At 41.1% G+C, this 17,501-nt stretch overlaps 1 protein-coding gene across 3 annotated transcripts in view; it reads left to right on the plus strand.

The window, feature by feature from the left end:
* Nucleotides 1-17,501, plus strand: part of LOC108258843 (rho GTPase-activating protein 6) — a 137,332-nt gene that overhangs the window by 57,922 nt on the left and 61,909 nt on the right. Inside the window, exon 1 of one of the 3 annotated variants that reach the window (XM_017457789.3) lies at nt 2,497-2,949. The exons of the other annotated variants lie outside the window; for them this stretch is intronic. Within the exon in view, the coding sequence (XP_017313278.1) occupies nt 2,908-2,949 (42 nt within the window). The 5' untranslated portion in view covers nt 2,497-2,907. Of the gene's footprint in view, nt 1-2,496; nt 2,950-17,501 lie in introns of those variants that run through there. 3 annotated transcript variants of the gene reach the window in all.

The raw sequence follows: 17,501 nt of genomic DNA on the forward strand, positions 1-17,501 counted from the left end.
ATATATATGTACATACACATACACACACACACACACACACACACATATATATATATATATATATATACATATATATATATATATATATTTATTTATATATATATACAGTATCTCACAAAAGTGAGTACACCCCTCACATTTTTGTAAATATTTGATTATATCTTTTAATGTGACAACACTGAAGAAATGACGCTTTGCTACAATGTAAAGTAGTGAGTGTACAGCTTGTGTAACAGTGTAAATTTACTGTCTCCTCAAAATAACTCAACACACAGCCATTAATGTCTAAACCGCTGGCATCAAAAGTAAGTACACCCCTAAATGAAAATGACCAAATTGGGCCCAAAGTGTCAATATTTTGTGTGACCACCATTATTTTCCAGCACTGCCTTAACCCTCTTGGGCATGGAGTTCACCAGAGCTTCACAGGTTGCCACTGGAGTCCTCTTCCACTCCTCCATGACGACATCACGGAGCTGGTGGATGTTAGAGACCTTGTGCTCCTCCACATTCCGTTTGAGGATGCCCCACAGATGCTCAATAGGGTTTAGGTCTGGAGACATGCTTGGCCAGTCCATCACCTTCACCCTCAGCTTCTTTAGCAAGGCAGTGGTCGTCTTGGAGGTGTGTTTGGGGTCGTTATCATGCTGGAATACTGCATACTGATCATGTTCTTCTTCAATACGTCACAGTACATGTTGGCATTCATGGTTCCCTCAATGAACTGTAGCTCCCCAGTGCCGGCAGCACTCATGCAGCCCCAGACCATGACACTCCCACCACCATGCTTGACTGTAGGCAAGCCACACTTGTCTTTGTACTCCTCACCTGGTTGCCGCCACACACGCTTCACAGCATCTGAACCAAATAAGTTTATCTTGGTCTCATCAGACCACAGGACATGGTTCCAGTAATCCATGTCCTTAGTCTGCTTGTCTTCAGCAAACTGTTTGTGGGAAGAGGCTCATCTTTAGAAGAGGCTTCCTTCTGGGACGACAGCCATGCAGACCAATTTGATGCAGTGTGTGGCGTATGGTCTGAGCACTGACAGGCTGACCCCCCACCCCTTCAACCTCTGCAGCAATGCTGGCAGCACTCATACGTCTATTTCCCAAAGACAACCTCTGGATATGACGCTGAGAACGTGCACTCAACTTCTTTGGTCGACCATGGCCTGTTCTGAGTGGAACCTGTCCTGTTAAACCGCTGTATGGCCTTGGCCACCGTGCTGCAGCTCAGTGTCAGGGTCTTGGCAATCTTCTTATAGCCTAGGCCGTCTTTATGTAGAGCAACAATTCTTTTTTCAGATCCTCAGAGAGTTCTTTGCCATGAGGTGCCATGTTGAACTTCCAGTGTCCAGTATGAGGGCGTGTGAGAGCGATGACACCAAATTTAACACACCTGCTCCCCATTCACACCTGAGACCTTGTAACACTAACAAGTCACATGACACCGGGGAGGGAAAATGGCTAATTGGGCCCAATTTGGACATTTTCACTTAGGGGTGTACTCACTTTTGTTGCCAGCGGTTTAGACATTAATGGCTGTGTGTTGAGTTATTTTGAGGGGACAGCAAATTTACACTGTTACACAAGCTGTACACTCACTACTTTACATTGTAGCAAAGTGTCATTTCTTCAGTGCTGTCACATGAAAAGATAGAATCAAATATTTACAAAAATGTGAGGGGTGTACTCACTTTTGTCAGATACTGTGTGTATATGGTAAATATGAGCAAAGAAGGCTGTGAAAAATTGTCTTTATTGTTTAACCTTTTGATCTTTTGTTAAATAAATACTCTGCTCTCATGGATATCAAACAATTGCAAACAAAACACAGGTTTATCCCCCCAAAAAACTCTTTCTTAAATATAGGTGTGCAACAATTATCGGCATCCTTTTATTCGATACTTTGTGCTACCACTCCTAGTCACCCAGGTGTACAATTATTAGTAGTAGTATTATTTTTTAAATATTAATGGGAATATACTTCCAATATATTTTCCTCATATGAATTAATTGTTGCACACCTATATTTAACAAAGCTGATTTTTTATTTTATTTTTTATTTTTATAAACCCGTGTTGTGTTAGCAACTCTTTGTTATCCATGAGAGCATGGTATTTTTGTGCAAATTTTTTTTTTAAACAAAAGATTAAACAATAAAGACAATTTTTCACAGCCTCCTTTGCTCATATTTACCAAGGCTGCCAGTATTAGTGTAGAGCACTGTATATATCCTCAATGGTAGTGCACTCGATCTGTCAGATTTTGCAAAGTCTAGTTGTAAGAATTCACATCACTGACTCCTGATAAAGCTTAACAGCAGGGAAAGATTAGAAAGAGGGCTGTTATTTCTTGCTTTCTTTTCTTTTTAATTTTTTTATTTTTATTTCGTACGAAATGGAATAACCTCGCCAGCTCGTCAGCAGGTTGGATGAGCGCGCGCGTGTGTGTGTGCGTGTGTGTGTGTGTGCGCGCGTGCGTGTGCATGTGCATGTGTGTTTTACTTCACTCCCCTGAGTGATGAGCTCCGCCTATAGTGCTTCCTCTGCATCTGAGGAACTTCAGCTCTGCACTGCCGGAGTGAAGAGCAATACTCAAGACAAGTCGCAAAACAGGACAGAACTTTAAAAACCGGAATATAATAATAATAATAATAATAATAATAATAATAATAATAATAATAATAAACATGGACGAGCGACTACAACCTCGCTTCTGCTCGCTGTCGGTTCCTTGACGTGCGCGTGCCCAGGCGTTGACGCACCTGAGCGTTTATTATAAGCTCGTTTATTTTTCTCCTTTCTCTCTCATCTCCACTGGAGTTTGATCCAACTGGCTGATTTTTTCCCCCTCCACCTTCCACTTTTCTTTCTCGACTCGTCTTCTATGTGGATTTTTAGACATGGGGGACTCGGTTTTCGTCGACAGGCACATCTCATATCTCGTGAGTATTCTCAATTCCTGTCTGTTAACTCGCGCGTGCGTTAAACTCAGCCTTAAACAAGCTCTTCTGCTGTGCTTCAGGTCTCTTCTGGTTCTTCTCGACTTTACTTAAATACGTCTTAATACACCGCTGGATCCTTTAAAAAAAGTGAAATATTGAAAAAGGTGGACACATAAATACATAAATATAAATATATATATATATATATATATATATATGAAATGTGGAAATGAGGAGCTCGCGGGGTCGCGCGCTTTTCAAAACAAAACTCTTCAGCGCGTTTCCTGTGAGGAAATAGTTTTTTTTTTTTTTAATTTTGTTTTTATTATTATTTTTTTTATTTTTTAAATTTAGCACAGTTTCTAAAGAGCGACACAAGTGAACAGAACAAAACAGAAAACGTCGAAGCAACTCGGGTCATCTTTTTGATGTCTGTACCAGCGTTTCCTGAAAATAAACAAATTCGAAGTTGCACGTGCATCACATTAGGCCTATGTGATATAACCTTGTACTAACAAACAAAACAAAACAATAATATCCGTGACAGACATTCTAACGGTTTCCACTACAAATACCATTACAAACCGTCAGCTAACAATTTAAAACATTACCATTACCATTAATGGTCCTCAATAGTATCCACTAGACATACCATGCCACCAATAGAAGCCAACAAATTGCCATTAGAGACCCACAGGGACCATTACAGTTTCCATTAAAATCAATACAATTCCCATTAAAACCATTACAAATGATGCTTTCTATTGTTTCTAAGGCGCAGTGTTTGGATATTTAGGATGGTACTTGTGTTGTCAGTGATGTGCGTGTTGTAAACCATTTTTGCGACACCAAGAAAAAATTCGTGTTCACATGCATGTGGCGAATACAATGATTGTGATTCTATCAGTGTATCCAACACTGAGGATGCAACCGTGTATTTTGTTTGTGAGAAATGTGTCTGAACTTGGCTCTCAGAGTCTTATTTTTGATCCATCAGATTCACGATCCCGATTCTATCACTGACTCTGATAAGGTAGTGGTATGTTCGTAGGCGTGGCGCTGGTACGAGTGAATCAGTTACAGCGGCTTTGTTGTGGTTTTGAAACCCTGTCTGGTGGCCACTGTAGACACGCCTGCGTTGTTGGTCCACATTGCCAAAATTTTGATGTTTAGAGGATTGGCTTCCACGACAATCTGATACGATCTGTATAGGAAATGTATAATGTGTATAGCGGGAGGGCCAGAACTTTGGTTAGAGATAAGGTATTGAATGGTACTTTCCACAAAGCATCATGTTTATGTTTGCATGTTTGCCATAACGTCAGTGAGTACTGTAAATATTCACTAAACCTAAAAGGAATCCTGCGTTATGCACGGGTCAAAATTTCCTCTTGGGGGATCAATAAAGTACTCTTTAGCTATCTCTATCTATCTGTCTATCTATCTATGTAACTGTAACACCACTCAAGAAAAAAGTTGCATGCACATCAAAAAATCTATGCTAAACCAACATATGTTCATTACGCTGTGGGATATACCTTTGAGGGTAGCTTGGAAAGTATTCTTTACATTATTACCAAACATCACTGGATGAACGTGCAGAAGCGTTCACAGAGCCCATTTAAAGATGTATTGTAATTGACTGCGTATACATTATCTGTTTTTTTTTTTTTTCTTTTCATTTTTAACGTCTGTTTTTTGTTATATCATGCTGGCTATGGGAGCCTGGTGGTTTAGTGGTTAACATGTTTGTCTCACACCTCCGACGTTGGGGGTTTGAGTCCCGTCTCCGCCCCATGAGTGCATGGTTTGCATGTGCTTCGGAGTTTTTATTATTTTTTTTACTCCACTTTCCTCCTCCAGTCCAAAAACAGTTGTAGGTTGATTTGCATTTCAAAATTGTCCATGGTCCGTGGTGTGCGATTAGGGTACCCCATCTAAGGTGTACCCCGCCCTGTGCCCCAAGTCCCCTGGAATAGGCTCCTGTCTCCGCTCGACTCTGTGTAGGATAAGTGGTATGGAAAATGAACGGATGGATATTGACCATGGTATGCTATATGGTTATTACGGTTTACCGATAATTCTATGATTAAACTAGTTATACTCAATGCCAACGGCATCAACTGCAATTCATTCTTTCGAGCACGGGAATTAGTAGTCGGTGTGTCTTTTCTGTCTCAGCGCTGCCACCTGTACAATTAAAACAGGTGTTACAATTGCACTGAAACTGCACTGCAGTTGTAGTTGCAACCATGCGTTCTCGCAATCACACACAGATTTAGCATGCACACACCATGTAAACTGTAGCAGTTAGTGTAGAGTGAAGTGTACACAGGTGCACAGATTTTTGAACACGGAAGACAAAAATAATATAAATATATTTTTTACTTACTTGGAACAAAATGGGATTTTCATAAATATCTCTAGCAAGAGTGGAAAGATCTTGTTGTTGCTCTCTTTTTTTTTTTTTCCAAAAGGACATGGAAAAGTGATGGAGTTGTTTATCAATATAATGACGTGGTAGTTACACAGGTTAGAGAACATAACCATGTTGCACTTGTGCCAGCTCACTGCTACTGATATAAATGAGAAACCGAAATTAATCACTTTCTTTCTTTCTTTCTTTCTTTCTTTCTTTCTTTCTTTTGGAATTGACTGTCACACATACAACAATTCATCAAACAACAGCCTCGAATGGTTGCTTAGTACTTGTCTGTATTCCATCGACATTGAAGTGTTCTATGATCGACCTGACCTGTGATTTAACTAAAGAAGGTCTGACAGCAAGATTAGATATCCCTGGAGTAGCTCTCGTACACATGTTTTTAGAAGTCCAGCTGGACCCCAGTGAACACTGTAGGAGTGAATGCCCCACTTTTAAGTAAGCGGTGATGAAACCCTGAGCTTTTCACTCTGTTTGTTTAGTTTTCAGTGCCTCAGGCGGCGTCACCGTTATACCTGAGGTAAACATTACTGTACACTGTTGTGTAACGATGATGTAGCCATACTTCATAAATATTATTACTGACAGCATGAAGGTTTTCATATTAAGCAGGTTAAGAAGAACAGTGTAGTCCTTTTAAACTCTTCAAGAGTGTGTGTTTAGTTCATTGGCATCTTAGGACTAAAGGTGGTCGTCGCCCCACAGCCTCCCCTCCCAAGCTAGATGATAAATCACCAAATGTCTGACTAAAATAGATTCGTTTTGGGATTAAGTTCAGGGAATTCATGAGTAATAATGATTGGGTGTGCTTGTTGCTTGTCTCGCTCTTTTCCAGTCATTACTTCATACAGTTGAGGATTTCTTTTTCTTCTATCAGTCCCAGTCACTCACACACTCAAGGCATGTGCCAGTAATCAGCTTGATACCACAGCACTGTCGGATTTTGAATCTGAATTCTCGAATCTGATCGGATTGAAGGTGTTGATTAATCTGATTCAGTTTATATTCAGACTTCAAGTAAAAACGGTGCCACCCAGATGAGGACGGGTTTCCTTTTGAGTCTGGTTCCTCTCAAGGTTTCTTCCTCATTGCGTCTCAGGGATTTTTTCCTCACCACCGTCGCCTCTGGCTCGCTCATTAGGGATAAATTCACACATTTTAAATCTATATCCTGAATTGATATATTTCTGTAAAGCTGCTTTGGGACAATGTCCATTGTTAAAAAAACAAATTGAATTGAATATTAATGCATTGTTTCTAATGAGTTATATTATATGGTTAAGGTTTCTGTTATTCAGCATTTATGGAAGGAGTCTCCAGTGTCAGTGCTTTGTAGCTGTCAGAAACCTTTGCTTCCTACCGGACGTTTTCTTAAATACTTTCCTTCCTGTTTGTCACACAAAGATGTTACTTACACATTCATGTTCAGGAAACTCCATGTCGAGTTATCTGTGTGTCTGCCCATGCGTGCGTCCGAGATGCAAGATATTCCTTAGCACAATAGCTCAAGAACGAGTGGTTGAAGGTTTGTTGGATTGATATGGAATTATCATTGTAACCAGCAACTGATTAGATTTTGAAATTGATCCAAAAAGGGTCAAGGTCAGAGCAAGGTCATCCATACATCCATTTTCCTTATCCTACTTATCCTAGACAGGGTTGCAGAGGAGCCTGGAGCCTATCCGAGGGGACTCTGGGCACAAGGCAGTGAACACCTTGGATGGGGTGCAAACCCATCGTAGGACACACACACACATTTTCACACTATGGACAATTTGGAAATGCATGGCAATTGTATGGCAATTGTAGGCTGATTGGCATCCTGTCCAGGGTGTCGCCCACCTTGTGACCTTAGTCTCCTGGGATAGGCTCCAGGCTTCCCGTGACCCAGTGTCGGATAAGCGGTATGGAAAATGGGTGGATGGACAAACATTGGTGGCTCAGTGATTAAGACACCAGGATAATTGAGCCCTTGAGCTAGGCCCTTAACCTTCACCTGTCTCGACTTTAAGACGTTTTTGGATAAAAGGGACAGCCAAATGAGTTTAAAGAACCCCTCGATGTTAAGTCGAGTATCGAGATCATAACTATAATATTAAATTGCTTACTGCAAATGTTGGTGCCCAGTGGTGGCTTTCTGGCAGTCCTGATATTTAAAGCCACACCGGTTATGTCAAATGTATACTCAAAAATCCTGAACCTAGAAATACAAGACTTCTGTCTGAACCTTGATCCTTCTTGGTGACCTGGTGATTATTTACATTAACCTTGTTTCTTTTTATTGCTGAAGCTCTTGTTCCTGTGATGTGGGCTCATGTCAGTCTTATGGTACCTTTTAAATGAGAAACAATAAGCTGTTGAAGCGGTTAGATTCCTCTAAAAAAGGACCATGAATGATGCTTAATTTATTTGAAAGAATACAGTTTTGTCTATAGATAGGACTTTTTCATGCTTTGCTGTACATCAACATTGATCTCTCTCAGCGGCCATTTTGAATAGCCGTGGAGGTATTTTGTTAACCACATCAAACCAACGCGACGTGTTTCTTTGAATGTACTTAGTGTATGATCTGATATTTCATATTTGAACAGTTTAAATGATTAATATAGAGACACTTCGATTCACACCGTGCATTTTAAATCCACATTATATTCTAAACTTTGATTTACAGATTTTCATGGATTATTAGGCAAAATGTTTGACTTGATTATGGGACTGTGAGTCATCATGAGTATCATATTGTAATATCGGGTTCAGTGTTGACCATTCTGCTGTTTTTCTCTTTAACACTCGACGAGGAGTTCCTGTCTGAAGCCGCGCTGCACTCGGACCGAGACAGATGTGAGCTCTTTAAGTCTCGCGGCGTGTTTTTTTTTTTTTTTTTTTTTTTTAAGTCTGGAAGGTAAATAATATTTCTGATAAATCGTGCACCGAGTCACCTTGAGTAAACAGCTTTTGTAATCAAATTGATAATCCGCAAACCCTATCCAAGTATGTTTATAGAGTTGACTTGCTTTGTTTATGATCTTGTGCTTGACTTGCTCAGTGTTCTCCTATCTAGATGTCATCGCTGAAGGACTTTGTGTCTTTCTGCTGAGTTTGAAATCTTTGTTTGGAGGAAAATGGAAAGGAAAGTAGGTTACAAATAAATAGTGCGGGTTTGAACACACAAGCCTGTGTGCACAGTAACTTTTATGTGTGTTACGTGTTCGGGAGCTGTTAGCGAACATGAGAACGTCCATTCCAGAGCTTTATTATAATTTTTTTCTGCATTGGGAAGCATTATCCATGCCACCTGATCTGGCCTGTGACACCACTATGAAAGTCCAACACCAACCACACAGGAGAGAAAACATGATAGCATGGCCTCCAACACGAGATAACACATCAGAGGTGCTCCAGTCGGTCATGAAAGAAAGGGTGTAATTGTAATTGCAGTGCATCTCGAGTTCTCGGCTGTTTTCAGATGTAGCTTAATGTAATAACAAGTTGTTGTTATGCAACAGCGCTGTCAGGGCTGCTATTGAAAAGATGCAGAACATAGTGGTATGCACTTGGAGAGCTGGAGTCAACAAAGTCCTTGACAACATTGTTTTGGATTGTTTTGATAATTTGGCATTATTATGAGTGTTTTGATTCAAGTTGGAACACACAAGCAATTGGCCAAAAGTAGTTTCAGTGAAAGGTGTCAACAGTGGATCAGAAATGATCATGCGTTTTAAAAGCTTTTCAACACGGCACTCTTACGGGGTTTAAAAAGGTCGCTCGAGGGTCTGTTGGATAATTCAAGATCCGTAGCATTTGAAAGAGGTCTCTGATAGAGAAACGCTTTTTTGCAGGGCTTCACGTAGTACACGTTAGGATTTTATTTATTTATTTATTCCCCGCAGAAGCAAAGTACGGGAATCATCATCATGTTGAAAACCCGACTTGTACGTAAAGTTATGGATGGTGTGTAATGGTTATAATGCGTTCGTTTCATATTACAGAATTACTGTAATTATGAGATGAAGGCTTGGAGAGTCTTCTCGGCGCTGTTCATGCCGTCAAACTTGGAAACGAGACGTTTCCGTGGAAGCGCACGCGACACGCTAAGGTAGTAAACTGAGCTATACGGGGTAATCTGCGGCCAATGAAAGAAAACGATTAAAGGAAAGGGCTTGCTCGATGGGAATGGTGCTAGGCATCCATCCAGACATCTATCCATTTTATATACCGCGTATCTGCTTATATGGGGGAGAATTGAGCCTGTCCCAGAGAACTGGTGGCACAGGGCAGGGCAATCAGCCTACAGTGCATGTCTTTGGACTGGGGAGGAAACCAGAGTACCCAGAGGAAACTCCCGAAGAAGGTGGAGAACATGAGACGGGATTCGAACCCCTTTCCCTGGAGGTCCGGGGCAAGCCACCGTGTCCTCCCTGGTGCTAGACATAAAGAGTTAAATTCTCTCTACTACTTACTTCAGTTGTGGAGGCCACTGTCATTGTTCCATTTTTTTCAAATGACACCATCCTCTGTAAAATCAAGAAAATTTCCGAAGATTCACCGTTCCCAACTGGAAAAACAGTTCTTTTTTTTTTTTCTTTTTTCATGAATCAAAAGTTTGTAATTACTGCAATTCCGACCTGATGCGCTTCAGCAGTCGAGGCTTTTTCATATATTTTCAACATCCATGGAAAATCCTTGTATTTGTTTGAAATCCTTCAAAAAAAAAAAGAAAAAAAGAAGCAGGAATATGGAAGACAGTGCAAGTGAGCCACAGAGCCTTGTGGGAGGAGGAAAAGGAACATCGTGTATGCTTTCACCCCTCTCCATCACATTTCGGAACATTTTGAAAGCTGGTGTCTCATGCTGAACGAATGCAGTGTCCCAAACCCCTTAACTGTACTCATAACTTGTTTCTAATCACACTCTATAAGGTCATGTTCTGCATTTTAGGCAGTTCTCACAGATAAACAATTGCATAACCTTCAGCCACATTTCGCTCTGCAGAAAACTTGATTATGACTGTTCAGAAGGTTTTCGTTTATTTTATTATTAACCGCAGTCCTGACTGTAGTCCAAGCTGCAAGGTTTATACACATGAGCATGCTTGTTCTAATAGGTTACTGCTTCTATAGTAACCATTTACACAACGAGTTGCACGGATAATCCTCCATATAAAGGGTGTACATATGGTGATGTTGTTTTACTTGTAGCAGCATGATCCATCATGTTGTATCCCTTGTGTATCGTCTTAAAAATATTCATGTCTTTACATGTAACTCATCTTAATGGACGTGGACATCATTTTAAAATTACCTGGAAAATGGAGCATATTGGTGCAGCTCAGGCCAGGATCCAGTCAGGATTATGTCAAGGATTATGTCCACCCTTAAGTTCTGTTAGTCTCCACCCTTTCAGGAGACTTGAAAAAAGTAAGCTCCCCCAAGTGTGTGTATGTGTAGGCGGGCGCAAAAAAGAGAGAGGGGCAGTTAACGTTGAAACTGTTTGACGCGACATCACAAACACATATCAGCATAGGTCCTGAAATAGCACAGATAACTGAGTAAATCTCCCGCTAAGTCAATCCCGAGAGAGGTGCTGATTATCCGAAAAGGCGCTTTGTTGTCTGCATTGCAACGCACTGTAACGTGCAGTGCGAGTGAGTCTGTAGGAGCGGTCAAAACCCTATGGGATATTCCATAATTAGAAACAGGTAAGGGTCAAAACAAACAAGTTCGATAGGGATAATCCATAATCAGAAACAGGTGAGGGTCAAAACCGTGAAGTAAGACAATATTCAGAACTCACAAAGCATAGTTTTGATGTGAAATTACTAAGTGCATGATGAGACTTTGCAATAAACAGTGACAAAAGAGGGTCAAAACTAATCAAGGACTAACACGAAACAGGTGAACACAATCGGGTAACAAACCAACGACAGGAATAGAACCACAACTTGAGCACGGTTTTCATTGCCATGGGAACAGTGGTGGTGGGAAATGCAAGCTGGAAATGCAAAGGCTAAATCTCATACAGCTTCCATGTGACATCGTTCGTTGTAATTGTAGTGCACTTATAATGGGAGTAGGGAGCCATTTGGAATCCAGCCTGTGTTTGTTTTTGCTTGAATTAATTTAGCTGCTAAAACATAATCCTGCACATGGCAAAAATAATGTTGCACCATTCAGTCGACTTTTTGTCTGAGAAGTGTTTGACATGCTATCTTCTCTGGCATTATGAATAAAGTTGTTGTTGTTTTTTTTTTAATCTCTGATCAGTTGGAGAAAAATGCCCGGCACACATGCTGAGACTGGCCGTGTTGATGTATCCTCCTGCTTTCTTTATAAGCTGCATCGGATCAGTGGTGAGAGACGGTGGGGTCAAAGTGCGGTCACATCCCTGAACAGTACAAGATTTAACCATGGTGATGTAGTTATGACCTGAACTAATCTGATTAAACTAAAGGGCGTTACAAATACGTGTAATTCTATTCAAACGTACATTTTGATGGGACTATAATTAGGAAGCAAAACCCTAAAAATGGCACAACTTGAATAATATATACGGTATATGACAATGACATGAACCACCACTGTATGAGTGACGAGATGAATTGTGGGTAAGGAACATATTGCAGCGGTACCTTGCCATGCAATTGGTGCATTTAAAGAGCATCAGCTGTTGAAAAGTCGCCACCCACTGACATGCAAATGAGGGACAAATTCTTCTTTATTTCATAATAAGGAAAAGCAAGCAGAATTTTCGACATACGGAGATATGCAGAATGTACCATTGTTGCCCATTTGTCCAAAAATTTATTGTGGACGTATTTACCTTGGTGGCATAGTGGGTGGAGTTGTCGACTCACATCTCCAGGGTTTGCATGTCCTTTTCATGCCCCTGTAGGTTACCTCCTGCATTCCTAGCTTTCCTCCTACCTCCTAAAAACATGCCACAGGTGGACTGACTACTCAAAATTGCCCCTCTGTGTGAATGAGTGTGTGGATGCTTGGTGTCCTGCAATGAACATCCCATCCAGGACGTATTCCCACCTCGAGCCCAGTGTTCCCGGGGTAGGCTCAGGATCCACTATAACCCAGACCTACTGAAGACGAACGAACGAACGAACGAATGATGAATGAATCATCGCCGTGTGTAAATGTCTGAACTTTGCGGCATTCCGACTGTGCCTTCAGGTGCTACACTTAAGCGTTGGATCATGACATCAGGAGTTCTCTCTGATCAGTGGATTATATTCACATAAGCTTGGGCTTGTGTCAACAAAATACTTAATTTTGTCAGTTTTCTGGCATCACGCTGTGCAAATACCCTGGATTCCTGGTTACCGCTCGGAGGGAGACAGAAAGAGGCAGAGACGGCGAAAAAGAAGGAGGGGGTAGTGAGTAAGTGCGTGCTTGCTCTTAGGTTGCCAGAGCATAAACTTTGAATTCATCTTGTAGTCAGGGTTTTTTTTCCCTTGCAATGACGTTAGAGACATACCATCTCCCTCAGCTTCGATATCTCAACGGATTAGCCTCCACTTTATCCACTTTATCTGCTGCCATTTCACATTTGGTTAGAGTTTATACATGCAATGCCTTAGAAGGGAAGAGGAATGCCAAGATGGACCCGTCGTGGAAGCGCGACACTGGCCACTTCCACCAAATGGCTCTTAGTCAGCGTATTTCTAAAACATTTGACCAGTAGCCCAAGTTTAACCAATATTTCCCTCATATCACACATGCAAGTGTATGAGCTGCATTTTCCCTCCTATATTACCTAGTTGAGGCTGCATATTGGGAATAACATGAGCAGGCAACGTACTGTAATTTACAGAAAGCCGTACTGCCTGCACGTTATCCATCCTAATCATCCATGTTGAGATTTTAAACCAACAGTATTTTTTGGAATATTCCAGTGTAAAGATTCTCTTGATTGATGTAAAAGCCACACAAGGGAGACATTCCTGCTCAAACATGCTCCTCAGCAATGTGCCACCCCGGTCGAAAGGTCTGCCAGCAACGACAAGTCTCAAATTCCTTCTCTTGCTCAATTAGGATCTCTTCTGTTTGCGAATATCTTCGGCACATCACAGCACGTGTCTTTACAACCTTTAAGACTCGCGCGCCCCGTGCCTGAGGGTGTTTACTTTTCTCTGCCGCTCATTCTGCAAACAGGCCAACCCAAGCCAGAAAGAATGTTTCCTTGTTAGGCGCTGAGATGTCCGTGATCGAGAATAAGAGTAACCCTAATGCTTGTCTGATGTAGCTTAAAACGCTCGCACTCACATGTAATCGCATTACGCGTAATGGCTCGGAGTTCGGCGCAACAAGGTACGAAAGCACTTGGAAACATTAGCTCTAATTGTATCACGTCAACCATTTGGAAAGTCTAAACACTCCAATGAGTGGCACCTTGTACTGTAACTGTGATCACAATCACAAGGGAGAAACAGTCCTGGCTCTGATTTTAAGATTATCTTAACTTCTTGAGATCTTTCAGAGCGAAACTCGCTATGCCAGTTGAAGATGACTTTGGAAAATTTGGTCCTGATTAAAGTGTTGTTTAAATCGGTCCTCCAAATTATATATATATATATATATATAACAGTATTAAGATGTAAGGCAGAGTTTATTCAGGTTTCACTGCAGCAGTGTTATCTCAGTGATACCACATTCATGCAAGAGAGCATAATTGCACGATAAACACACAGAAATCGCTTTATATACGTGAACAGTGCGTTTGATTGTTGTCCAAAATATCCAACATTTATAAAGATATCATCTACTCTTTTTTTTTTTTTTTTTTTTTTTTTTTGGCATGCCGAAAATCAGTACAACCTTAATTTTGGTTCATCGGCCACGTCCTAATTGGTCCGATGCTACGCATTCGAACCTGGTTGTACATCTGCTGTCTTGCCCTAGCACCGTCCAGAGCTGCTTAACATCCGCGAGCTCTCAGCACATCTGTAAAACCTGCACGCCGTGCGCTTTTATAGACTTTTCTGTAAATATTTTAACAAGCAAGACAGACTTCGTTATTCAAATACCAGCGATGAGATTAAACCACCCGTGTATTTACAATGCTTAACCTTTAAGAAGTGTTTTATTAGGCCTTTCTGTGGCTTTTTAATTATAGAAAGCCCAGCGTCCTGGTGTCAAGAGGTCAAATACCAAGTCCATCGGGGTCAAATACCATACGGCCATGCCTCGTGTTTTAACACGGAGCAGGACGTTTCTCTCTCATTGGCACATCTCGTGGTCTAACGAGTTATTATAAATGTAACATTTCTGGATGTAAACGTACACGAATGGGGAAGTGGATGTAGAAGGAATGCCTGTTCTGCTTAACGCAAGTCGAATGTGGAGTTGAATATCGCAAATAGTTGTTTAGTTAATGATAAACAGTTAAAGCCTTCGACTAAAACCACATCCTCGTGCTGACCATGAAGAAGATCAAACACAGCCCTGCAGATAGTTAACCTTCTTCCTTGTCTCGCAGACCTTTTTTCATGTAAGGAAGGACCTTAAGTGAGATTATATGCAAAAAAACCCCCCCAAACCTCCTCTCTAGCTCAACATTGTCATGTTAAGTAGATCAGCATTACATGACACAAAACAGTCTTACCACTTAGCGGCTGGAATGGTGCCAGGATGCCCACGAATTGTTCCATGAGCAGGCTTGCATATGGATGATTTATTGAATAACCTGCATATGTGTGTGCGTATGTTATAGAGTACTGGAATGGTGCACTTTCTACTCGTTGTCCGTGCGTATACAGTATGTCCGTGTGTGTCCTAGGGACTGGTGCATTCATGGGCAGCATATTGTATTTGCAGTAAGAAGCATGAATTATAACACCGTTGTTGAGAGCAAGCTGGGCTTTGCACAAAACCTTTCACCACAGAAAGAGATCTGTATTCGACTGGGAGAGGACTGCTCAAGTGTCTGCTTCTGAAGGTTTAGGCTAGACTTTTGGTTCCACCAATCGTATCCACCCTCCTGGGTCTCAGGCTGCTTCTGAGTTGTGCTTGGCCACTTGTTTGCTTCTCTGAGTAATGTCTTCCTCACCTGGACACTGACCTTTGGTGGACAGCCTCCTCGTGCCTTGTCGTTTCCAGTTTTAATAATGGATCTAATGGTGTTCTGTTGGAAGTTGGGATAGAGGTTTTTTTTTTTTTTTTTTTATATATATAACCCAACCCTGATTGGTCCTTTTCCCCTAATTTGAACTTTGTCCCAGGCATGTTTTGATAGCTCTTTAGTTCTCACAATGCTGTTTGTTTGAAAAGGTTTCTGGGGTCTTCCAGGAACACGTGTATTTATATTAAGATCATGTGACACTTTAAGCGTACACTGGTGGACTCTGTTCAACTAATTATGTGACATCTGATGGCAGCTGCTTGCCCCAGAATGCAATGTGGTGAATACTTATGTAATACAAAATACTTTATGTTTGTTGTTGTTGTTGTTGTTTTTTTTTTCCCATCGGTAAATAATGTTGTGTAGATTGATGACATATCATAATAAATCCTATTTAAATTCATTTTAGTTCCAGGTTGTAACACTACAAAATGTGGGAGTTAAAATCAATGCAAGGCACTGTATGGAATCTCCAACGTTCTTGTTGCAAAACAGAACAAAGCCAAAAACTATGACCGTAAAGGGCCCTAAACTGGGTGATCATGCAACTGGAGTTCTGAAACTATAACAGCTATCAATTTTGAGGCTTTTCAAAGGGCACAGGAGAAAAACAAAAAAAGACACAATTACACAAAACTCTTAATTCCGGTATCAGTTACGGTCCGTCTTTCTCCCTTTTGAGGATCCGCGTAAGTTTGGATACAAATACGCAACGGAAAGGAAGAAGGTCCACTACAGAATCTATAAGAAAGGTCTATGTCTAGGCAAATCATTCAGCAGTTTTGCATTTTGTAAAGTCAGAGTAGGACGTCCAGCATTCATCTGTCGAACATGTCGTCACTTATTTCCACTGCACCCCGAGACTCACAAGTCAATAAGGTTGGTCAGGCCCAGGTCAACAGATAATGCAGAGAGCTAGTCTTCCTATCTAAGCTTCCCTTTCCATCCTTCCACAATCTCTAGTGTATCTCATGTGAACAGTTGTCTCCAGTCTAAGAGGGTCCACTAGACCATGAAGCATGCTATTGTCTCTCAACATCCGATCTAACCTTAACTCTGATATTCTGGTATAGGATAAGGATCAATGTTTCTCTGACCGTGCGACGTTATCGTCGTCCTTCTGTGAATAAATGCATCGATGTGAAACTAGTTCACTTAGTAAGCGGACAACCGTTTGAAACTGTTGCCACAATACCGTGGTCACCACCAACTGTTTGAAACCACCTGATAACACCACCGAGTTATCTTCTTAATTAGCTATAACATGAGTGCCTGTAGTGAACTATAGCAATTGGGTCACTTTAAAAGACTTTTAAACGTAATAAGTTAATGAGCTAGTTGCGAAGCAGGAGCCCTTGTCACTGTATGCGAATAAGATTAGCAGAGATCATGGAGTTGATGGACTTTACCAGAAAATCTCAAGGTTTTCGCTGCAGTTGGTTAAAGGTCTGATTCTGTTCATTAGACATCTGTGCAGGACTGATTTTTCCCATAAAGCTTGGAATCTTCTCCTGCAGTTTATGCATTTTGTTTTGTTGTAGTTGTTTTTTCTTCTTCTTCTTTTCTTGATCATGCATAATTATAGCCGGTATGCGCATTGTCTAGTGCAGAACTCTTACATTTATTCCCGCACTGCAAAAGCCTTAGTGTGGTCCCATGGGCACTGTGGGATTACCGCAGGAATGCAGTCCTCTACTGTGAGTTTTGATTATTGAAATATCTTCCGAGAGCAGAAATTGACTGGTCGCCTAACTAAACCATTCATGATACTTAATGCTGTGAGAACACACGTTCGATGAATAAAACCCCTATTTGCCTTCATGCTGGTGTGAAAAGCCTTCATGATATCTTATCTCACCGCTCATGATGGCGCTTGAACTAAAGACACTGACCAAACAATTCTCCGGAGCGACGTGAAGTTCTTCCTCTCACGCCTTTCATGGGAATTCTTACCAGGCGAAGTTCACTTTTGGGGACTGCG

The sequence above is a fragment of the Ictalurus punctatus genome, chromosome 26 (assembly GCF_001660625.3).
Source record: "Ictalurus punctatus breed USDA103 chromosome 26, Coco_2.0, whole genome shotgun sequence".
NCBI classification, from domain to species: Eukaryota; Metazoa; Chordata; class Actinopteri; order Siluriformes; family Ictaluridae; genus Ictalurus; species Ictalurus punctatus.